This window comes from Lepidochelys olivacea (assembly GCF_965140295.1).
Source record: "Lepidochelys olivacea isolate rLepOli2 genome assembly, chromosome: 3".
In the NCBI taxonomy this organism is placed as follows: domain Eukaryota; kingdom Metazoa; phylum Chordata; order Testudines; family Cheloniidae; genus Lepidochelys; species Lepidochelys olivacea.
Window position 1 is genome coordinate 48855723 of NC_140413.1, and position 24675 is coordinate 48880397.

Below are 24675 nucleotides of genomic sequence, written 5' to 3' on the forward strand. Positions count from 1 at the left end.
GGTTCACTCTTTCACGGTAAACCTTGCGGTTAACATTACATAGCACATGTGCTTTCATTACAAGGTCACATTTTGTCTCTTATTGAGGGTATGCCAGTTTGGTGTAAGAGATCACTCACGCAGGGCTGGGCAGCAGAATTTGGCTTGCAGGCAGCCATGGTAAGCCACAGTCTTTTGGCTTCTTTAATCTTCATAACATGTGGAAATGGTTTCAGACAGCAGCGTCCTCATGTCCCATATGTAGCAGCCGTTGGGTTGGCCATTAAAAATGGGTTGACAACTTAAAAGTAGGGGCTGCTGTTTCCGGTTTCACGTGCAGCAGAAACCCAACTACCCCCCACCCCCTTCTCTGGAATGATGGCTTCACCCCTCCCCCCACCGCGTGGCTAACAATGGGTAAGATTTCTGTTCAGTCAGAGGCAAACAGCCCAGCAGGAATGGACACCTCTGAATGTCCGCTTACTAAAACCACCCTATTTCAACCAGGTGACCATGAATGTTATCACTCTCCTGAGGGTAACAGAGAGATAAAGAATGGATGTTGTTTGAATGCCAGCAAACACCGGGGCCATACGCTGCAATGCTTTGTTCTGCAATGATTCCCTACTATGTGCTGCTGGCCTGGCGTGATAAAGTGGCCTACCATGGAGGACGGAATAAGGCTGCCCTCCCCAGAAACCTTTTGCAAAGGCTTTGGGAGTACATCCAGGAGAGCTTTATGGAGATGTCCCTGGAGGATTTCCGCTCCATCCCCAGACACGTTAACAGATTTTCCAGTAGCTGTAGTGGCTGTGAATGCGAGGGCAAATTAATCATTAAACACACTTGCTTTTAAACCATGTATAATATTTGCAAAGGTACACTCACCAGAGGTCGCTTCTCCACCTTCAGTGTCCGGGAGCCTGCCTTGGGTGGGTTTGGGGGGTACTGGGTCCAGGTCCAGGGAGATAAACAGATCCTAGCTGTTGGGGAAACCGGTTTCTCCGTTTCCTTGCTGTGAGCTATCTACAACCTCCTCCTTCTCCTCATTTCCTTGCCCCCAAAACCCACTTCTGTGTTGCCTCCCACTCCTTGGACGGTGTCAAAGCACAGGGTTGGGGTAGTGGTGGCTGCACCCCATAGAATGGCATGCAGTTCATCATAGAAGTGGCATGTCTGGGGCTCTGAACCGGAGTGGCCATTTACCTCTCCGGTTTTTTGGTAGGCTTGCCTGAGCTCCTTATTTTTCATGCGGCACTGCTGCGGGTCCCTGTGGGTCCCTGTTATAGCCTCTGTCCTTCATGCCATTGGAGATTTTTTCAAATAATTTGGCATTTCGTCTTTTCGAACGGAGTTCTGCCAGCACTTATTCGTCTCCCCATACAGCGATCAGATCCCGTATCTTCCGTTCAGTCCATGCTGGAGCTATTCGGCGATTCTGGAACTGCATGGTCTCTTCTGATGATGAGCTCTGCATGATGACCTGTGTAGGTGACAAACAGGAAATGAGATTCAAAAGTTTGCGGGCCTTTTCCTGTATACCTGGCCAATGCATCTGAGTTGAGAGTGCTGTCCAGAGCGGTCACAACTGAGCACTCTGGGATAGCTCCCGGAGGCCAGTACTGTCGAATTGCGTCCACAGTTCCCCAAATTCAACCCAGCAAGACCAATTTCAGTGCTAATCCTCTCGTCAGGGGTGGAGTAAAGAAATTGATTTTAAGAGCCCTTTAAGTCGAAAAAAAGGGCTTTGTCGTGTGGACGGGCGCAGGATTAAATTGAGATAATGCTGCTAAATTTGACCTAAACTTGTAGTGTAGACCAGGCCTTGGACAATTTGCTCTTGGAAACTCCAGTCATAGTTGCATCAAAAAGGCAATTTGATTTTCACTTTCTAGTTTTCTTTTATTGCTGCTAACAATCCTAATTGTGTAGATGAGGTGGCTGCTACAGAAGTGCATGAATGTGGAACTGAACTTGTGGAGTTTACTTATCCTAAAAATGTGGTGGTCCTGTTTTTAAAATCTGCCCCATATTGTTGTCTGACCCTTCTGTTTCTTTGTCACTTCTGCTTTCCTACTAAATGTTTCTCCCTTCCTTCTCCATTTTAAATGCTGTATAATATTGATAATATAGAACTTAACTTGGCTTCTGCATAGTAACTTTGCACACCATAGTTTTCATTATCTGAAATCAGCTCTGGGATGTCTGCATGGGCTGTTTGAAATTTACTCTGTCATTTCTTCACATCATCCAGACCTCTGAACTGGAAATATCTTAACTCTGCAATGTTTAATATTCCCTGTAAATGAAACTACTTCAGCACAGCTAGAGCTTGATTGAAGCCACGCTTCTTGCTTGACAAGGTTATGGTGTTTTTTTACATATCTTACATATTGGATAGTATGTTTGCTTTTCTCTGATAAGGTAATCTTCACGTTCAGAACATTGTGTAGATGAAGTCAACATTGTAGTGATGATGTATTTTAGTCAAGCTTGTGCAAGTGTGGAATATGAAAGCAAGGATAAACTTGGTTTCAGAGTGAGAGGGGGCAGACTGTAGCATCTGACAGATTGGGATCTATAATTGGGATCAGCTTAATTTGTTCCAAAAATGTAGTTCAAAAAGACATAGGGTTCTTAGTTGTTTGAAATCAGTGACATTAGCCCAGCAGCTGTTTGTAAAAGTTAATTTTATTTGACATCTGGCTTAGTTCTAGTAATAAAAGATATAGTCCTAAGGGCTGACCTTGTTCATTAAAATTCTAACCGTTATTCTGTAAGATCGTTTTTTTAAAAAGTGTAGCTGATCTTATTAAAAGTCTTGGTAAGAAAATATTTTTATGGACTACAGGTATGCAAGCATTGACTAGTAGCTACAATAAAATGAAATTGCTGTGTCCTGCTACTTTGACACAACCCAGACATTTTAAAACAATACTAAAAATAAATCAAATGTCTTTGTAATCTGCAAAAGTGTGGGGGCAGGAGGACGGACACCATTGCCCGTAAGAGGGAAAGATCAAATTGCACCTGGTAATTGGTTGTGGGATCTTACACTATGTCAGGAGGGAAGAGGATTATATGTGTATTCTCCTGTTCTTACTGATACAGTTTGTAGCTTTTTAAAATGCAATTTTGTGCTTACATTTTACAAATTATATTTTATAATTTAACATTAACAAGACAATGCCTTAGCTTTGAACAGAGACTATGCAGAACAAATGTGTTTTTTGCAAATGTGAAATAACATGAAAACCAATCTATAAAACAAAACACGTACCACCCCCCAATGGCAGCTCCTGGCGCTCCTGTCTTGCGGGGCTGGACCTGGCTGCCAACTTTGGTTGTTGTAACTTGGCACACAGGGTTGCGGTGCTGCTCACTCAAATATGGCCTTGCGTCCGCTCTCCTCCACTCCACTCCTCTCCCCATCATGATGGCGGGACAGCTGGGCCAAACCTGAGCAACAGAACTGAGCAATATTTACTGTCTAATTTCCAGTCATTCTTTTTTGAGTGATGGTCCCTAAGCGTATTCCACATGTGGGATATGCACGCACACCATGTGCCTGAGTCCGGAATTTTTTGCAAGCAGTGTCTGGTGGCCCACACGTGTGCCATAGCCTCTCCTTGTGCTCCGAACTGAGGCCATAAAAGTGGTGCAGGCTCATACCTCTCTAGTTCCTTCTTAGCGCCGCATAGTCTGAGTCGGAATCTTCTGTGTCCTCAGTTCCCTTTTTACTGCATCATTTCTGCAAGGTATTTTATACAGTTAGTTTTAGTAGTCTTTATAGCATAGTATAGTTAGACAGTGGTTTTCCCCATTTTTCTTCTCCACTCAGGAATTTTTTGTGTCCCGAGAAGTCTGGGATTATGCCCAGCATCTCAGAGTTCAGAAACTGTTTCCTATTTTTGCTCCTTTTCAATGGATGACTAACATCAGCGCTGTATCTACTGCATAGGCAACGCTAATATTTCTGCCAAGTGCTTCACTTTCCCCTCAGAATTTGTGAGGGTCAGAAACGGAGAGTCGGAAAACATCTCATAGAAAAGGCAATGAAACTCCAATCAGATCCAGGCTGGGGATCTGTCCCCCAATATATCAGTCTTGCCAAGTGTGCAGCACCCCTCTGACCATGAACTCGGGAATGGAGGCTAACTGTTAAGCCTAAGGAAAAGGCTTTGCATGAGAGCGAAGGGCACTCTCTCATAGACATAGGGACATGCTATCTTCATCTAAAACTGTCCTGAAGAGAAGGGATCTCTCCCCGATCTCATCAAAGTCGGGAGAGCTGGTGTGTGTGAGAGCTAAGGACTTAGGCTTGAGTAAATCTTCATGACAGCAGAAGGACATATGCAGGAGTATGGATCTGATGTGACATTGGTTCTGATGGTGAAGGCTTGGGATAAACAGCTTTTGGTGCGCCCATCCACTTATAGAGCTGATGCGGTACTGGTAGCAACAAGACCCTGGAAGGAGCTGACTAACAGCGAAGCCCTGGCTCTGCCAATGGACTCTCCTCATAGCTCAGGTTGATGAGAGGCCTACATCTCCCCAGAGAACATCTTTGCTCTTCCCTAGCTGCATTCACTTCTCTTATGGGACCGTCCGTTCCAGTACGTTGATACACCAGAGGAAGATATTATTCCGATGAGACAGAGTTGTTTTCCCATCCTACATGCCAGCCTTGAGGACTAGCCATAGGTACCTGCAGTTCCACTGGAGATAAGGGATCCTGCTTTCTCTTTGGATGAGTCTGAGGCCCTGTGGAAGTCTCTGAAGCATTTGCCAGAGGGGGCATGAGGCAGGAGCCCCAAAATATTGGGGTTCCAGCTACCGCCCAGGTATGATTGGCCAAAAGACAGTTGATACCCTATGATGTGGAGTGGTCCTCTGCCAGATGATTCATGCAACTGACAATACTGGGGACCCTGGGAGCCCTACTCTAGATAACCAGGATCAGTGCAGGAGTCTTATTTGCCCACAGCCCACTGTAGGAATATTTGGAATAGGAAGAGGAGCTGGCTTCATTGGTTTCAGGAGCAGTTTTGTCATCTTCACCAAATGAAGTGGTTACTCCATCTTCTCTGTTTTCACCAGACAACTTTAAACAGTACCAAGACTCATGCACAGCGTGGCTTCAGAGCTACAGATGCACATTAAGGAAGTCTAGCAGCCTCAGCACAGTTTATTAGACCTTCTGCAGCTTTCCAATCCCAGTCGAGTGGCCTTCCCCATCAACGAGGCATTGTGAAGCCAGCGAAAGATGGTATGGCACAGTGTTGCTTCTTGTGCTCCCACCCTCAGAGGGTTGATAGCACTTTGTTCTGTCCAAGGGGGGAGAGTTTTTGTTCTTTCACCCACCACCTAACTTTTTGGTGGTGCAGGCAGCTATAGAGCAGTCCAAACAACAGCACCCAAAGGCTACTCCCTCTGGGCTTGTCTACACTATCCGCTGGATCAGCGGGCAGCGATCGATCCAGTGCGTGTCGATTTATCACATCTAGTATAGAAGCGATAAATTGACTGCTGAATGCTTTCCCGTCGACTCTGGTACTCCACCAGAAAGAGAAGCACAAGTGGAGTCAACGGGAGAGTGTCAGCTGTTGACTTACTGAAGTGAAGACACCGTGGTAAGTAGATCTAAGTATGTTAACTTCAGCTACGCTATTCACATAGCTGAAGTTGCATATCTTAGATCGACCCTGTGTGGTAGAGTAGACAAGCCCTTAGATAAGGGACAGAAGCAACTTGACCTTAAAGGAAGAAAAAGGTTTTTTCTACTTCTATCCTGTTGAGGATCTCAAATTATCAGGCCTTCTTATGCAAACATGGTGGATGGCTTACAGCCATTGTTATGAAGAGAGATTAGTGGTTACAATATTCAGGTTTCCCTAGAGAGGTGCAGAGTGTATCCAAGCTCTGTCCTTTGATGCTATCAACCTATTAGCTGAGATTCTCATCTAATCACAGAATTCCAGGAGCCAGGGCTTTAAATAAAACATCAAATGTAATGAGACTTTTGATAAAATTGAGAAAGTTAGCAACACTGACTTTCATTTTTGTGTCTCAGTGACTTTCAAGTGAAATTTGTTCTATTTACAAGTGAGAATTGGTGTCTCTTTCCTGATTCACAGCCTTGCAAACCCATTCTGGAACTGAATGTCACACTGTTATTTCTGGTTATTAAAGCAGCACCAGCAATAAAGATTCTAAGGTTTTGCAGTCAAAATGAAGCTAACGCTTCTGTGAATGTGTGAGCTAGATGGGTTCCTGTCAATTCACCTATTGATACATTGGCTTTGTAGTGGTAACAGAAATAAGTAATTTTAAATAACTTAATAAATATGCTTATTTTACTGTCTAAATTATGGAATACAAACAGGTGTAAGAGTAAGAAGAATGTAATTATATGTAGTAATTTCTCTGATCACAAGACAAACTTAACAATTTGTTTCTTTTGACAACTTCCACTGGGTCCAGAGGCATTCCTAATTTATATGTAATCAAATGTTTCTAAAACCCATAAAATATGATAAACTTTGTAAGTTTGCTCAATGGAATTGTGTTTGAAGGGGCAATCAAGAGTGTCTCATAGAATATTTTACACTTCAACACCTCCAAAGTTGCTTGAAAAGGAAGTGGGAATCATTCCCTTGCCACTTGTTAATTAGTATGTACCTATTATTCCAATTGACATTTGCTTGCCTTTTTGACATTCACTTACTCATTTTTAAAATGCTTTCATTAATTGCATATTACAATAAAAGCTGTGTTATCCAGCACTTTACCAACCGGAAAGCTGTATAAACATTTTTGATCTTCATTGAAAGTCTGGTTTATAGTCTGGTTGGTGTGGGGCCGGCAGGCTCCCTCCATGGCTCCCCGGAAGTGGCGACATATTCCTGCTGTTCCTATGTGGAGGAATGGCGACGAGGAGTTTGGAGTGTGGGAGGAGGTGCAGGCTCTGGGAGGGAGTTTAGGTGCAGGAGGGGGCTCGTGGCAGGGGGTTGGAGCATGGGAGGGGTTTTGGGCTGCTGAATTTGGGCAGTGCTCACCTCAGATGGCTCTCCGCAAGCGGCGACATGTCCCTACTGCTCCTAGGTGGACGTACAGCTAGGCGGCACTGTGCGCTTGCCCCACCCCACGTGCTGGTCCCTTTGATCATTTTGTTTTATAATTCTAGGTTTTATTCATTTTTGCACAGTAGTGACTTACTATCTTCTCTTCGGTATCGGTCACCAATGTGGTTTCCATCACTGTAGAGCCTCCTCTCTGGGACTCCTCTGCCTCCTATCAGTCATGGCAAAGTTGTCCTGCAAACATGAGGCTAATTCTAAGCAGTATTCCCTATAGGAGGTGGGGTTTATAGGCTCTAGAGATGGCAAATGATACCCCGTTTGTTTGCAGTCAGGCAACCCTCCTCATGCTGTGACCACAGAGCTCATGATCAAACCAACATGTCAAGTCCTCATCCTGCCCTGAAGAGCCATGGCTCCAATGCAAAAAAGCCTGATCAGGAGCTTCTGAGCATTTGTGGGAGAGTCTCTAAGTTTGAGGAGAACACTGTCCAGCGAGCTTGTACAGTGAGTTCCACAACAGATGTGGGCCAGAGGGGAGAGAACCTCTGAAAAGGTCCAAAGTGTCTCTTTTCCTTTAGGTTTCAGAGTAACAGCCGTGTTAGTCTGTATTCGCAAAAAGAAAAGGAGTACTTGTGGCACCTTAGAGACTAACCAATTTATTTGAGCATAAGCTTTCGTGAGCTACAACTGACTTCATCGGATACATACTGTGGAAAATACAGAAGATGTTTTTATACATGCAAACTATGGAAAATGGGTGTTTATCACTACAAAAGGTTTTCTCTCCCCCCACCCTACTCTCCTGCTGGTAATAGCTTATCTAAAGTGATCACTCTCCTTACAATGTGTATGATGATCAAGGTGGGCCATTTCCAGCACATTTTTTCATGGTTTGTGTGTATAAAAACATCTTCTGTATTTTCCACAGTATGCATCCGATGGGAGAACCTGGATTTGTGCTGGAAATGGCCCACCTTGATTATCATACACATTGTAAGGAGAGTGATCACTTTAGATAAGCTATTACCAGCAGGAGTGTAGGGTGGGGGGAGAGAGAACTTTTTGTAGTGATAAACTCCCATTTTTTCATGGTTTGTGTGTATAAAAACATCTGCATTTTCCACAGTATGCATCTGATGAAGTGAGCTGTAGCTCACGAAAGCTTATGCGCAAATAAATTGGTTAGTCTCTAAGGTGCCACAAGTACTCCTTTTCTTTTCCTTCAGATACTGGAGTCTCTCCTCAGCTCACTGCACAAAAAACATGGCTCTTAGACCATTCCCCTTCTGCCCACTCTAATCAGCAGTTGTGCTCCTGTATCACATACAGGCTGACTATAGAGCTTAATTCTGAGCAAGATACAATCAGATAAGTTCTTCATAAGATCATTTAATGTATTGCCAGGTATGGCTGAGGTTAGCATAAATAAGGTATTTTTAGACACAGTGCCACCTAGTGGCTGAACAATATAATGCAGTTTAGCATTCCATTACATCTCCCCCTTTAAGTTCTACATTCCTGAATTTACAATATTTACTCTGTCACGCTGTCTTTGAAGTTCAGTACCTATCCGTCTGCTAAGTGTCTGTGAATCGTACTAGTTTTCTAAATTACATGACCTGAATATATAACAACTTGGTCATCTGGCTGTCCATTAGTTGCAGTGACTAGCTGTGGTTGTTCTACTATCTTGAGGAGTTGTCATTTTGTTTTTCACATCTGTAAAGTTTGCTCTTGATTTGACCCCCATAGGCAATATGTGTTGGACTTCAGTGGTTCATTCAGTGGTTTTGTCACTGTAGAAAGGTCTTGTAGATATCAGCCAAGGTAACTTAATATCTCCCATATGCATCTCTGTTCTGGTACATTCACTGGTGCATTCAGTTCTCAAATTGCCTTTACTTTCTCAGGGCATATTTGTTTATGGTCTGTTCCAAAAACTCAGTTTGGGGTAGGCAGAAAACACACTTTTCCTTGTTTAGCTTCAGTTCACAGTGACTGATTAGGCATAGGACTTCATTGAGGGTTTTGTTTTGTTTTTTTCCATCCAAGAGCCATATAGTAAACTACAGCTCCTTTTTTGTTTGTGAACAGTTCTGCCATCTACCTTTGGAAAATTTCAGCTGCACTGATAATCCAACAAGGTAATCTTTGGAGGCAAAATCTCCCAAAAGGTGTGATAAATATAGTCAGTTTAGCACTTTCTTTTGCCAAAGGAATTTGCCAGAATCTACTTGAAGCATCCAATTTGGAGAATAATGTGGTCACTTTGGGGAGAGCGTCATCCAGTATTGGGAGGGTATATTTTGCTTTCACAACTGCTTCATTAAGTCTTTTAAGAGCAACACAGTTTCAGATTCGCCCATTTTTCTTTATAACTGGTACCATTGGGGTACACCATGCTGTTTGCTAAAAGCTTTTCTCAATTATGCCAATCTGTTCCATTCTCTTTAACTCAGTTTCCACTTTATGAAATAATGGGATAGGAATCCTGTGAGGTGTATGTATACCATATGCTTCAGCATTGTCTCATAAAATTATTTGTACTGGTTCTCCTTTCAAAAGTGCAATATCACCAAATATTCCATTGAGATCTTCCACTTTTTTCGCTGTGCCCATCATGGCTGTCATGCTGCAGCTGAGAAGGATGTTAGTCTGTGGTCCTTTGATTGCATACACTCTGAACGTGTAACTTGCTGGGCTAGTCAGAGCTGTGTCAGGTGACTTCAGCTTTGGGAGGGGTTGAAGGTGATTGTGAATTCCTCCTGAGATGACTGTAACATTAGCTTCTGAGTCCATTTTAAAGTCAATAGTCTTGCCAGGAACATCCATTTTCACACTTTAGGTAGGTTCTGAGCCATCACAAGTGATTAGCTCCCAGAAACAATGGTTCTTGATTGTCTGTAATGTGTCAACTCCCTGACTGTGGCAAACAACTGCAAAATGTCCATATTTTGTGCATTTATTATATTGTGCACTTCTGGGTGAATATGAATCATCTCTTGAGATATGACTTTTTCTATATCTTGTGCATGTAGCCCGGAATTTTTTTCTGTTAGCCTCAGGGATCTTATGATGATGATGATGACTTTCAACAGTCATGCTGAATCTCTTCTAAGCTAGCTTTTTGTTTTTCAAGTATAGCAAGTTTTTCTTGGTTTTGCCCGTTCACACTGCTTTCCTACTTGAATATCTGTGTCTAGGGTTAATTCTGTCTTCAATTTACTCCTGGGAGAATTCTGCGTTACTTTGTGTATGCATAATTAATGAGCCCTGCAGATTTTTAAATTTTTGCGCAGAAAAAAGCTTCTCTCAAAATGTTGCTGTGGTTCTGCCTTTTGCCCGCCAGCAGGCACGGTGACACAAGAACAGCAGCAGTTCCCAGCAGAAAATAACGTCTGCAGTTCTTCCTTATGCCCACCAGTGGACGCTGTGGCGACAGAACAAAGCTGCAGCTCACAGCCAGCTAAGGAAGAGAGAGCCTGCAGAGCTTTCTTCACAGCACCTGTGGCCAGGGCAGGAGATGGGGGTTATGGGGAGACAGACAGCATGGGGTGCTGGGAGGGTGGTCAGACAGGGAATCATAAGGGCTAGTGGGGAAGGACAGACTGGGGCAGGGGCTGAATGGGAGTGGAGGCACAGGGCCACAGGGGGGAGGTAGGTGCAGATACACATGAGGACAGGGGGAGGAGGTGCAGAGTTACATAGGGACAGGGGTGTGGCTGGGTGAGGCCACAGACATAGGTGCTGGGAACTAGGCATGCTGAGGGTGCTTCCGCATCCCCTGGCTTGAAGTGGTTTCCATTATAGATAGGCTTTACAGTTTGATTCTATGGCTCTCAGCACCCCCACTATAAAAATTGTTCCAGCATCCCTGAGCACAGACACACATGGGGACAGGGGAAGGGGGCACAGGGACGTAGGGACAGGGGAGTGGCTGGGTGAGGGCACAGAGACGCATGGAGACAGGGACAGATGTGCCTGACGGAATGGGAGAGGCTAGGGGTCAGCCAGGGTCTGCATGGGGAAAGCTCCTTAACAATCCCTCCCCGCCCCCCCACCCCAAAACCTGTTCCATACTTTTCCCACCCATACCCAACGACCCTCCAAGTTCATGCCCAGGCTCCTTCCCAGCAATTTACTTCCCTCCCCATCTCCTCCATTACCCCTGACTCTCCCAGGGCTTTGCACTGCTTCTGACGGGTCTGGGAAATACTGTTCTGTATTGTAGTTTGAATGAATTATTACTCAGAATTCTGTATTAGTATAGCTGTATTAACATGCAGTTGGGTGAAAATCAGGGGTTAAACCCCTTCTCCTTTGCTCCTGGTCCCTACTTCCCTCCACCCTTGCCCCAGGAATGTTTGCTGGGAGTTTTCTCCTGTACAGAGGCTCTTACAGTGCTCTGTGTTGAGTTCACTGTTCCTTTCCCAGCACTGCAGAATGTCTGGGCATGCAGAGAAACCTGTCATTTCTGGGAAGCCCTACCTCAGATAGCAGTGGAATTGAAATTATGTCCATCTGGCTTTCAGCCTAAGGAACCTAAAGGGGCTCAGATGCCAAAAGGCAGGAAAGGGTGTCTCTCTCCCCAGTCCTCCTAAGCTCCCCATCTGGCTCCACATTAAAATGGGATGAGCACTTCAAGCAGTCTGTGATGAGAGCAGAGTCACATGAGGCATCCACTCCCCGTGAAACTGCACGATCATGGGATTATAAAGGAGTAAGTGGAAAAATCACTTCACTGTTCAAAATGACTCTAGATTTACGGTAGAAAAGCCTTGAGTGGTACTAGGTTATTTCAATAGTACTTGGGCACTAGCCAGCCTGGGGGAGCAGACAGTCATCTATTAGGCTCCCAGGGTCACTTAGCAAGCTATTTCCACAATTGAGGTATTTGTCTCAGTATTCCTGGGTTGAGTGGTCCCCAGGCCAACATGGTACCTCTCCCCTTCAAACTGCCTTGGAAAGTGCCACACATACACCCCCCGCAAAAAAACCTTTAAAAGCTAGAGGACTTTTCCAAGAGAGGATGTCCGTGGTTCACAAAGAATTGATTAGTATTTATGAAATAGCTTTCCTTCAGACATGGTTGGATAGACAGTTTCCTATGGACATCTCCTGTGAGAACATAAGATTCAAATGAGGATTTTTTATTAAAACCCAATATTAAATTAAAATGGTCTATCAAAACAAAGAGTTTTCATATGTTTTGGGAGTTTAAGGTTGCTGAAGCAGTAGCTCCACCTTTATAGGAAATAGTCACACAAGGATGATACTACACAGCAATTTTAAAGCCTTTGCTATAGCCATTCAGAACAAAGGCTTTATTGTAAGGAAAGCCTACTTAGTAGCTACCAAGTGGCTTGTCTTGGAGATAAGATCCTTGTTTAAAGTGAGATATTTCTTTCCTGATCAACCCCTTAATGTGATCTGTAACAAGAGCAGCAGCCTCTCCCCATAAGTCATGTATTCCAGTCCCCATATCATTTTTGTTGCCCTCTGCTGGACGCTTTCCAATTTTTCCACATCCTTGTTGTAGTGTAGGGCCCAAAACTGGACACAGTACTCCAGATGAGACCTCACCAATGTTGAATAGAGGGGAACGATCACTTCCCTCAATCTGCTGGCAATGCCCTCTACTTATACAGCCGCAAATGCCATTTGCCTTCTTGGCAACAAGGGCACACTGTTGACTCATATCCAGCTTCTTGTCCACTGTAACCCCTAGGTCCTTTTCTGAAGAACTGCTGCTTAGCCATTCGGTCCCTAGCCTGTTGTTGTGCATGGGATTCTTCTGTCCTAAGTGCAGGACTCTGCACTTGTCTTTGTTGAACCTCATCAGATTTCTTTAGGCCCAATCCTCTAATTTGTCTGGAGCCCTATGTATCCTATCCCTACCCTCCAGCGTATCTACCACTCCTCCCAGTTTAGTGTCATCTGCAAACTTGCTGAGGGTGCAGTCCACGCCATCCATCAGATCATTAATGAAGATACTGAACAAAACTGGCCCCAGGACCGACCCTTGGGGCACTCTGCTTGATATCAGCTGCCAACTAGACATGGAGCCATTGATCACTACCCCTTGAGCCCGATCTAGCCAGCTTTCTATCCACCCTATAGTCCATTCATCCAGCCCATACTTCTTTAACTTGCTGGCAAGAATACTGTGTCAAATACTCAATACTGTGAGACCGTGTCAAAAGCTTTGCTAAAGTCAAGGAATAACACATCCACTGCTTTCCCCTCATCCACAGAGCCAGTTATCTCATCATAGAATGCAATTAGGGTAGTCAGGCATGACTTGCCCTTGGTGAATCCATGCTGACTGTTCCTGATCACTTTCCTCTCCTCTTAAGTGCTTCAGAATTGATTCCTTGAGGATCTGTTGCATGATTTTTCCAGGGACTGAGGTGAAGCTGACTGGCCTGTAGTTCCCTGGATCCTTCTCCTTCCCTTTTTTAAAGATGGGCACTACATTAGCCTTTTTCCAGTCGTCCGGGACCACCTCTGTCAAGGTTCCTTCCCCACTCTGAACTCTAGGGTACAGCTGTGGGGACCTGCATGAAAACCTCCTAAACTTACTTTCACCAGCTTAGGTTAAAAGTTCCACAAGGTACAAACTGTTTTATCTTTTGTCCTTGGACTTTATCACTGCCACCACGAAGCGTCTAACAAATATATAACAGGGAAAGAGGCCGCTTGGAAATGTCTTTCCCCGCAAAATCCTCCCCAAACCCTACACCCCCTTTCCTGGGGACGGCTTGATAAAAATCCTCACCAATTTGCATAAGTGAACACAGACCCCAAACCCTTGGATCTTAAGAACAATGAAAGAGCAATCAGGTTCTTAAAAGAAGAATTTTAGTTGAAGAAAAAGTAAAAGAATCACCTCTGTGAGATCAGGATGGTAAATACCTTACAGGGTAGCCAGATTCAAAACATAGAGAATCCCTGTAGGCAAAACCTTAAGTTACAAAAAGACACAAAACCAGGAATATACATTCCATTTAGCACAGCTTATTTTCTCAGCCATTTAAACAAAACAGAATCTAATGCATATCTAGCTAGATTACTTACTAAGTTCTAAGACTCCATTCCTTTTCTGTTCCCGGCAAAAGCATCACACAGACAGACAGAGCCTTTGTTTCTCCCGTCCTCCAGATTTGAAAGTATCTTGTCTCCTCATTGGTCATTTTGGTCAGGTGCCATCAAGGTTATCCTAGCTTCTTAACCCTTTACAGGTGAAAGGGTTTTTCCTCTAGCCAGGAGGGATTTTAAAGGTGTTTACCTTTCCCTTTATATTTATGACATCCCCCGATCGCCATGAGTTTTCAAAGATAATGGCCAATGGCTCTGCAATAACATCCACCAACTCCTTTGGCATTCTCGGATGCAGTGCATCCAGCCCCATGGACTTGTGCTCGTCAAGCTTTTCTAAATAGTCCCTAACCACTTCTTTCTTCACAGAGGGCTGGTCACCTCCTCCCATGCTGTGCTGCCCAGTGCAGTAGTCTGGGAGCTGAACTTGTTTGTGAAGACAGAGGCAAAAAAGCATTGAGTACATTAGCTTTTTCCACATCCTCTGTCACTAGGTTGCCTCCCTTATTCAGTAAGGGGCCCACACTTTTCTTGACTTTCTCCTTGTTGCTAACATACCTGACGAAACCCTTCTTGTTGCTCTTAACATCTCTTGCTAGCTGCAACTCCAGGTGTGATTTGGCCTTCCTGATTTCACTCCTGCATGCCTGAGCAATATTTTTATACTCTTCCCTGGTCATTTGTCCAATCTTCCACTTCTTGTAAGCTTCTTTTTTTGTGTTTAAGATCAGCAAGGATTTCACTGTTAAGCCAAGCTGGTCACCTGTCATATTTACTATTCTTTCTACACATCGGGATGATTTGTTCTGGTAACCTCAATAAGGATTCTTTAAAATACAGCCAGCTCTCCTGGACTCCTTTCCCCCTCATGTTATTCTCCCAGGGGATCTTGCCCATCAGTTCCCTGAGGTTGTCAAAGTCTGCTTTTTTGAAGGCCAGGGTCCGTATTCTGCTGCTTACCTTTCTTCCCTGTGTCAGGATCCTGAACTCGACCATCTCATGGTCACTGCCTCCCAGGTTCCCATCCACTTTTGCTTCCCCTACTAATTCTTCCCGGTTTGTGAGCAGCAGGTCAAGAAGAGCTCTGCCCCTAGTTGGTTCCTCCAGCACTTGCACCAGGAAATTGTCCCCTACAGTTTCCAAAAACTTCCTGGATTGTCTGTGCACGGCTGTATTGCTCTCCCAGCAGATATCAGGGTGATTGAAGGCTCCCATGAGAACCAGGGCCTGCGATCTCGTAACTTCCATTAGATGCCGGAAGAAAGCCTCGTCCACCTCATCCCCCTGGTCCGGTGGTCTATAGCAGACTCCCACCACGACATCACCCTTGTTGCTCACACTTCTAAACTTAATCCAGAGACTCTCAGGTTTTTTCTGCAGTTTCATACCGGAGCTCTGAGCAGTCATACTGCTCTCTTACATATAATGCAACTCCCCCACCTTTTCTGCCCTGCCTGTCCTTCCTGAACAGTTTATATCCATCCATGACAGTACTCCAGTCATGTGAGTTATCGCACCAAGTCTCTGTTATTCCAATCACATCATAATTCGTTGACTGTGCCAGGACTTCCAGTTCTCTCTGCTTGTTTCCCAGGCTTCTTGCATTTGTGAATAGGCACTTAAGATAACTCGCTGATCGTCCCGCTTCCTCAGTATGAGGCAGGAGCCCTCCCTTGTGCTCTCCTCCTCGTGCTTCCTCCCGGTATCTCACTTCCCCACTTACCTCAGGGCTTTGGTTTCCTTCCCCCAATGAACCTAGTTTAAAGCCCTCCTCACTAGGTTAGCCAGCCTCCTTGTGAGGATGCTCTTCCCTCTCTTCGTTAGGTGGAGGCAGTCTCTTCCTAGCACTCCTCCTTTTTGGAACACCATCCCATAGTCAAAGAATCCAAAGCTTTCTCTCAGACACCACCTGCGTAGCCATTCGTTGACTTCCACGATTTAACGGTCTCTACCCGGGTCTTTTCCTTCCACGGGGAGGATGGACGAGAACACCACTTGCGCCTCACACTCCTTTATCCTTCTTCCCAGAGCCACGTAGTCTGCAGTGATCCGCTCAAGGTCATTCTTGACAGTTTCATTGGTGCCCACGTGGAGAAGCAGGAATGGGTAGCCATCTGAGGGCTTGATGAGTCTCGGCAGTCTCTCTGTCACATCGTGAATCCTAGCTCCTGGCAAGCAGCAGACTTCTTGGTTTTCCTGGTCGGGGCGGCAGATAGATGACTCAGTCCCCCTGAGGAGGGAGTCCCCGACCACCACCACCCGCCTCCTTCTCTTGGGAGCGGTGGTCGTGGAACCCCCATTCTTAGGACAGTGCATCTCATGCCTTCCAATTGGCGGAGTCGTCTCCTGCTCCCTTCCCTCAGATGTATCATCTAGTCCACTCTTTGCATTAGTACCTGTGGAGAGAACATGAAAATGGTTGCTTACCTATATCTGCATTGCTGGTACATGGATGCTCCCCTTTCTTCTTCTGAAGGTGACATGCTGCCAAATTTCTTCACCGTCCTTCATATCTAAAGCATATGGAATACACATGCCAATTGTACCCTGTTCATCTCTTTCTATCCAAAATGCCAAGGTTTTAGTGTGTCAATGTTGCTGCAGGGAAGGTGTTAAAATACTGCACCACATGGTGTGCTCGACATCTGGGAAACTGTTCACACAAGTCCCTCAGGACACTTGATGAAAAAGTAAGTTTCATTCCTATACACAGGCATTGTTAGGAAGGTATAATGGGTTGGTTTCCCCATAAGTCCTTGCTTTATATGGAAGGAACTTCCTTTCCTGCCTATTCTACTACAATAAAAATCAACACTCTGCGAAACCTTTCCCCTCTGTCTGTGATTGCTTGCTTGTTACTTCCCATTAGCGAGAAATGAGTAGTAAAGCTCTGCAACAAAGAGAAATTTCTTACCTGAAAAATGTCATACAAATGTTTAGCATATCTGTTGTACGGCAAATGTTAACCAAGATGATGATGGAGTACAAAGCTGGAGAAGAGGGCACTCTGCTTAAGGAATTTCAACAAATCAAAAGGGGAAGTTCAACTAATTTGTTCATGTTCGGAGCTCAAGTGTATTTGTGTTTCTACATGTTTGTATGAATACATAATATCTACTAAAATTTTGTGTTCTATCAAACACATTCTTGCATCTTTATAATTTTGCTGCTTTGCATTATGTAATTTTGCTTCCCTAAACTAGTATACCTGTTGTTGAAGTATTTCTGAACAAATGGAACACCGTTTTTGAGGATATGAACAAATATATGTAGATTTACTGGTGTTTGGGACATTAATAGAAGTTGCTTTCATATGAATATGTGTTAGCCATTTAAAATAAACAGTATCAAACTTCTCTAGCATTTTCTATAAAATTGTTTTTGATTATAATTAAATTTTTTGTATCTTTTAAATATTAAATTAAAAGAGAAGTAGGTGTTACAAAATCAAGATGAGTTATTTTATTTAATTCATTATATTAACATTCTAAAAGGTTCAGTTCTCTTCATGAATATCATTTCTGCTTTCTCAAATAAAAAAAATAATGATCAGAAGTATTAATTTATGTAAATTAAAGGGATGGCACTAGTATAAAACAACTGCTTTGTAAAACATTTTACTGTTTGATGCTATGAAGACAAAATGTTTGGGTTTTCTGCCTGAAGAAATTAGTAAATTGATGCATAGTATAATAAACCACCATTTAAATCTGAATTTAGCCTAGTAAAATACAAGATCCACAGGATTTTTCTGAAATAGTGGCAAATAAATACAGTGCTTTAAATGTGTATGTAGGGTTATTTAAGATTAATAGGGCATGGTTATTTTCTGTATGTAAAGTAAGAATATGGTTTGCAAATAAATTTTTACCAGTTTTATGGAATATTGTCAACAAGAAATTATTAGGTTTTCTTGCAGTCCCTAATGAAGGTGAAAGTTATACTAAGGAAGTTATAATCAGTCTGTTTAGATTTAGAGTTTCATTTTCGGTGATAAACATTGATAAAATTTCCTTACTAAATATTTCAGTGATTATGATGATGATGTTGTTCATCATGCTGCTATTGCTAAAATGGTCAAACGTTGTTATTGACCCCTGTTGCCAGCATTATAGAAAGTCACTCCAATTTGCTAAGGCTTCATGATCTTAGTCCTTAATTTTCTTTATTGTAAAAGAAAATCCTCTTTGTTTTTGTGAGTTGTGGAATTGTGTGTGCAGATTTTAAATATTTTTTTATAATTAACATGAATTTCATAAAGTGAAATATGTCGAAATCTTTGTTTGAATTCTTTGTCATAGCTAAAACCACAGTCCATGAAGTTTGACTATAAGAATAGAATTTGATTTATATTTAAAGGAAAAACATAATGAATTATTCTGCCACCAGATAACCCCTATTTTCTTTGTATCAATTCTCGCATCTAAATTTTTCTGCCTTGTCTGTCAGGTGTTCATAAGCCGCATGTTTCAAGGCAATCATATTAGACTTCTTCCCTCCCTTCTTCCCTGTTTCAGCAGATACAAAGTTAGAGAGCATCCTTTTTGGGTGCTAGCTTCAGGACTCTACTACATACACTCTTCCACTGTGCCATCCAAATGCAGACTGTATTTGGAAGCAGTTAGACTCCTCGGATGTGAGTCTTTGGGTTACACTAGATATCCTGGGTGGACTCTGTAAGTCTATGAAAACTGCTAGAATGCTTCCAATTCGCACTGTATATATTAAAATGGAAATAAGTGCATGCACATCATATTAGTTTGCTAATGCACATCTTTCCAGTCTTCCAATGAGACAGGTACTTGTAGAATTTGCAGAGGCTAACTGATAATCCTCCTGAAAGGAGTTAGTCTTAAATAATTATGCATCTTTAAATAGTTACGCTAAACAGGTAAGATGGAAAGTTTACAGGACAAAGTAACATACCATGATTTATACAGAGGCATCAATCTTTGTATACATTTGTGAAGAACCACACAATATTTATATAAATCTGAGATTGTCTACAAATCTATTTTTATTTATATTTTATAATGTCCATGGGGCATCTATGTTGAACATTACTGCCGTCTAATTTAAATATGCTTTGTTAAAAGTAAACATAAAACTCTCAGACACTAGGCTTGCTATTTAATTAAAATAAAATTAAAATCAAATGCATTTTTGAATATGTAACTCCATTAATTTATGGATAAATATTTCAGTTTACTACAGTTTTAGAAATACTGTATTTTGTCACATTATCAGATATATGGAGAAAGTTTAATGTGTCCCATGCTACCCTAAGGAAAAAAATATATAACTGAAACAATTTCTTATATCAGTGCTGCTACGTTATCACATTCTCTAATTCTAAGATTTTGTTAACTGAAATCTTGTTTTCTTCTAGCTGACAGCACGATCACTGCCTGCTGTACAATCTGATGAGAGACTGCAGCCTTTGCTTAACCACCTCAGGTAACATGAATAAGAAACATACATTTATTCATCCATAAATTTAAGAGAATTATATTTGTAATCAAACTTCTTCAGATCTGTATTGATGGATGAAAATGGAAAAACTGAAATAAAATGTGTTCTTTTCATTTCAATGCCATATTGATAGGAAAATGTACAATTTCATAAAGAAAATGTAAACATTTATTTTGAGTCAAGTATGTGACATTGCCTTTACAAGAACAGCTAAAGAAAAATGTTCCATAGCTGTTACCAAAACACTTTTTCTCTCGTAGGTTATTTTATATGATTAGATGTAAAATTATTATTCAGATTCTTCATGTACAGAAGACAGCAAATTCAAAATTATGGCACCCAGAGCATTAACTTATTTTATGATGTGTTTTATCCAGGAAGAACATATCTCATAATCCATCACTGATGAATGAGTCCACTGGTGAATGGATTATGGAGGTAGCTCTAAACTGTGAACCAGTAGTATGGCCCTTTAGACTCATATAGTAACAAGTAGCCAAATCATCCTGTATAAGAACAACAGGAGATAGTGTTCCTAACTGAGCTCCTACCTTTTCTTAATTTTCACTCCCAGCTTTTCTTTTTATATTTTTCATTTTAGCCACAGAATCAGTCCTTGCCTTTTTTAGACGACTCAGCTACTTCTCTACCTTGTTTGGAGGGGGTAATTTGTCTCTTGGAGGGAATAGCCACAAGAAGGGGATTCACATAGCCAGTGATGTGCACAGTTTCACATGGATGTGTGTGTAAAGCAGCTGCTTTTTCCCCCCATTAATATATAGCGCCATAGGAAAGCATGACACTTCACAGATAGAAGTGTGACATTTTATGGTGGCTTTAAAAATGAATATATTACTGCCATGTAACTTTTATTTGTGTTGATATATGTAAAATGAACTTTTCGCTTTTATTAACATCAGGACAATCGGAAGCAATTTCATATCTTGTTGGGTTTCAAAGCAAATTGTATTTGAAAAAGTTATTAATAACTTTGTGCATATATATGTATTGTGACAAAGTTCCTCCTCTATGTTGGTGGGTCTTGTGCTTATTGGCGGATTTGCTCGCCTTGGAGCTTCACGGCAGCCTTCAGCTTGGCCGTTTTTCTGAACCCACAATCCAGGTCGACCACTCCTGTGTCTGACCAGGAGTTGGGAGGTTTGGGGGGAACCCGGGCCCGCCCTCTACTGCGGATTCCAGCCCAGGGCCCTGTGGAATGCAGCTGTCTAGAGTGCCTCCTGGAACAGCTGTGCGACAGCTACAACTCCCTGGGCTACTTCCTCACGGCCTCCTCCAAACACCTTCTTTATTCTCACCATAGGACCTTCCTCCTGGTGTCTGATAATGCTTGTACTCCTCAGTCCTCCAACAGTTCGCGTTCTCACTCTCAGCTCCTCATGCCTCTTGCTTCCAGCTCCTCACAAGCGCACCACAAACTCAAGTGAGCTTCTTTTTAAACCCAGGTGCCCTGATTAGCCTGCCTTAATTGATTCTATCAGCTTCTTGATTGGCTACAGGTATTCTAATCAGCCTGTCTTAATTGTCTCCAGAAGGTTCCTGATTGTTCTGGAACCTTCCCTGTTACCTTACCCAGGGAAAAGGGACCTACTTAGCCTGGGGCTAATATATCTGCCTTCTATTACTCTCCTGTAGCCATCTGGCCCGACTGTGTCACAGAATATAAGGGTTAAATCATATTTGAGAGAAGAGAATTAGAAAATACATCTGTTAAAAATGTGCCTATTGTGTGCGTAGGTATGCTGTAAATTCACACCATTTATATGTGTAATATTTATAGTTGCGAATGTGTATTCCAGTCAGGTGTGTGAGCACCAAGTGCACTGAAGCCAGAGAGCTTTTTGTAATAGTACCTGTCTGGGTGGTGCACATTCCTTAAGTCTGCTCATGAGTCCTCATGAGTCTACATAAGTGTGGCACCACCCTGAACTCCTCACTTCCTTTGCACCACCTATGGCCCATGTCAGAGTTCCTCAGGTGGTTTACCTCATGGTTGTTTTAGACTGGGCAGTCAATGAGTTACTTCTCTGCCTCCTTTTCCTGTTAATAGTTAGGGAGTGCTTAGTACACAATAGCTAATTTACCTTACTGCTTTATTTGTTTCAGTTAATTAATTTTCAGTGAGAAGCTCTGGTGGCATGTGCTCACCTGGCTTTAAGCACTGCTCATTGTGTGAGGTACCTAGTCTGCATTGCCTTTTGTGCCTTAGTGAGAGACCTGTTAAAGAGAGGTATCTGCTGTCCTTTCAAGGAAAAGCATGAAGATTTCCAGAGATCTGCACCTCAAACAGTCCCTCATGGAGCAGGCAATGACACCCACCTCAGCCCCACCCACTTCAACTGCTCTCCTTATCTCTTGGGCTGCTACAGAGGCTTCAGTGATTTCTGACAGACCCTGGACTTGGACTCTTCTCCTTGGAGAAAGAAAGGTCAGTCTTCCTTTTTGGAGTCTCCCTGAAAGAGGACCCATAAAAAAGACTGGAGCTAGTTCAGGTTGAAAAAGGACTCTTCTCCTTTGAAGAAGGACACAGAACATCACTGGAACTCCTCAATCACTTAAGGTTGAACTGGCTGTTGACCATGTCTTCCGACATGGCAGGAACATATTGGTACTTTACCATTGATTCTGGTACTGTCTCTGGGATGGACGTTGAGTCCAGTACCAAGGAACACAGTTCTGGCACCGGCATTATTACCACCAATGACCCCACAAACTTATGAGACATCAAAGGATTTGCTTTGCCTCTGCACCCTTGTCTCTCCTGTGGTGCCGGAGTCTTTTGTAGCAGAGGCACCTCCTCCTGTTCTTGGCTCATCCAGATCCACGGCTCTGGTATAGACACTCTAAACAGCACCATTGTCAATTCCAGCTAAGAGACACTGCAAAGATGTGACTTTGACTCAGTCTTTAGTACTGATGCATATCTGTGGCTTCAGTATTGCCGCAGTCGTTAGGTTGGGTAATGACTGTGACTTACACTTTTGCACCAGCAACAACATATTTGTTGGTACCAAGTCCCTCCACATCTCGAGGTGCATCTGCAGTAGCAGCTACTATATTGGCATCAGCACCAATATTGGCCTCTTCTCAATGGGCCACAGATAAATCAGAATGCCAAGTGGCCACTTCAGGGCTAGAATCCCTATTCAGATACCGCCTTGCAATTGAGTTCAGAGTCTCCCTCCTCTTCACCGATCCTTTCCTAGGTGGAGTCGGTCTAGCAAGTTTTCAACCAGCTCCTGAAGGAAAGCATTGTTACGAAGAACAGGACCTTTCATATAGCAGAGATTGATCATCCTGGCCTGGTTCCTACTGGTTGCCTAGTCCCTGCATGTTTCCTTAGGGGCCTTTTTGTAACTCTTGGTGTATCTCCCACTCTCCCAGGTCTTGATCACTGGCACACTTGAGCAGAAGGTCACCAGACTGTTCTCATATTTTGGAGGCCCATGCAGATACTGGTCACCCTGAGAAACCAGTTCTGCAGGATAAACCATTGCCAAAGGAGCACATTCTACTACAAGGGCACACACGGGCCCCTGTTAACTTGTCGTCGCCCTCACCAGTCAATTCCATGGCCCCAGATTCCTTGTCTCCAGTTCTGGAGGATTTTAAATTCTATCGAGACCTACTGAGGAGGGTGTCAGCAGCATTGGGCAATCAAGCTGAGTTTGTACAAGAGAATGTTCTCAAGCTTATTGGACGTTCTTTGGGTAACAGTCCTTGGGAGGCTAGCTCTCCCTATATATGAGATTGTTTTGGAACTGGCAAAGACCTTGTGGCATGTGCCAGCCTCTTTAGTGCTGACAGCCAAGTACACAGGCAGACAATATAATGTCCCAATCAAGGCTTTGAGTTATTTTATTCCCCTCTTCACCCAACTTCCTCGTGGTCATTGCTGCCATTGAGAAATCACATCAAAGGAGCTTCAGATCAAATCCCAAAGAGAGAGAGTTAAGTGCTTGACTTACTGAGGAGAAAAATGCAGCATGTGTGTAGCTAACTGGTGGGTGCTATTAGCAAAATATAACTTTGTAAACTGGGGTGCAATGTCCAAGTTTACTGACAAGCTGCCTGAAGATTTAAGGGAGGAGTTTAGAGCTTTCCTTGCAGAATGCCACTTTGTGGCCACACATCGCTCCAGTCAGCACTCAGTATCTCAGGTGCTTCTTCCAGGATAACGATCCCTGCAATAACAATGAGGAAAATCTTGTGATTACAAAACTCCAGCGTAGCCCCTAACATCCAATGAACCATAGAGGATCTCCCTTTTGATGGTCAATTTTTGTTCTCTGACAAAACTGTTGGAACTTTGCAGTCATTTAAAAAACTCCCATGCTAAGCTCTGTTTGTTGGAGGCCTTTACTCCTGCCCCTGAGAGAGAGCAGTACAAGACCCTGCAACAACAATACTCTCAGCAGCCGCCTGAAAACCCTTTGGGCAGAATGACTTTTAGAGGAGGAGGCGGAAGTCACAGAGAAGGAGGTCCTTTAGCTCCAACTCAAATCAGCCAGCCTGTCCTCAGTTGTGGGAAAGCAACACATTTGACATTTCCCTTGAACATATCAGTGCGGTCATCAGCAATCTTTCTGCTGTTTCCCCTCCATTTGTGGAAAGATTGTTCCACTTCTTCAAAGCCTAGGAATCCGTAACAACAGACAAGTAGCTCCCAAGCATTATGTGACTGGGATACTGTATCCAATTCCTATCCGTCCTCTTCTCCCACCCACCTTCCCTGACCCTTTTCAGGGAGCCTCTTTGTGAGTCAGTATTTCTTCAGAAAATTCAGACTGTGTGCGCCTAATGGTACACTTTCTCCAAGCAGTGTTTGTTAAAGCACTTGCACCCCCACCCCCGCATCTCCAAACATTCTGAGTGTGACCCTATAAAAAAAGGGTGCTGTGCCCTCTACTGCATCAGTTCTTTCCAACCACTGTGTCAGATGGAAGTGAACTGCTCCAGGCTATTTGGATCTGGGTTTTTCTCCATTCTCACTGTCTTGGTGGTAGTTTAGAATAGCTTATAGTGT

The 24675-nt window shown here is 43.2% G+C and overlaps 1 protein-coding gene across 6 annotated transcripts in view; it reads left to right on the forward strand.

The window, feature by feature from the left end:
- PRIM2 (DNA primase subunit 2) overlaps nt 1-24675 on the forward strand; it is a 306979-nt gene that overhangs the window by 150521 nt on the left and 131783 nt on the right. For all 6 annotated transcript variants that reach the window (XM_084623651.1, XM_084623647.1, XM_084623652.1 and 3 more), the window contains one exon: nt 19549-19616. In XM_084623651.1, the coding sequence (XP_084479777.1) occupies nt 19549-19616 (68 nt within the window). The remainder of the gene's footprint in view (nt 1-19548; nt 19617-24675) is intronic.